The sequence below is a fragment of the Buceros rhinoceros genome, unplaced genomic scaffold (assembly GCF_000710305.1).
Source record: "Buceros rhinoceros silvestris isolate BGI_N320 unplaced genomic scaffold, ASM71030v1 scaffold33477, whole genome shotgun sequence".
NCBI lineage: Eukaryota > Metazoa > Chordata > Aves > Bucerotiformes > Bucerotidae > Buceros > Buceros rhinoceros.
Window position 1 is genome coordinate 1,712 of NW_010420935.1, and position 419 is coordinate 2,130.

The following is a 419-nucleotide window of genomic DNA, read 5'->3' on the forward strand; positions in this document are numbered from 1 at the left end:
CGAACCTTCAGCAGTCGCCCCTGACGCCCTCTCCCTGCCCTGGAACACCCTGGGACGCGGCTGGCGGGGCAGCAGGCGACGAGCGAGAGCTGGGAGCAGGACAGTACCTGGCCGTTGCTCGTGTGCCACAGTGCTTTGCCCGGCTCGAGGATCAGCCTCTCGGGGCTCACCCGGAAGGTTCCGATCACGTCGAAGGCCCAGCTCGGGCCGCTCCAGTTCCACATGATGATGTCGTAGCCTTTACGAATGTCCCCGTTGGCATCAAAAGAAACGCGGCTCTTGTAGAGGGTGAAGTTCACTTGTTTGATTTTTGGTAGGAGCTGCAAAACAGAAGGGGAGGAGCAGAGCCCTTCCCGTGAGCCCCCCACTGAGGAACACCTTGTCTGTGCTGGAGGGCCCCTGCCCGGCTCTGGCCCCTC

At 62.5% G+C, this 419-nt stretch overlaps 1 protein-coding gene across 1 annotated transcript in view; it reads right to left on the reverse strand.

Moving 5' to 3' along the window:
- The window catches only part of LOC104496390 (taste receptor type 1 member 1-like), a gene marked incomplete at both ends in the record, with an annotated part of 2,703 nt that overhangs the window by 885 nt on the left and 1,399 nt on the right, over positions 1-419 (reverse strand). Inside the window, one exon of the mRNA XM_010139497.1 lies at positions 108-320. Within this exon, the coding sequence (XP_010137799.1) occupies positions 108-320 (213 nt within the window). The remainder of the gene's footprint in view (positions 1-107; positions 321-419) is intronic.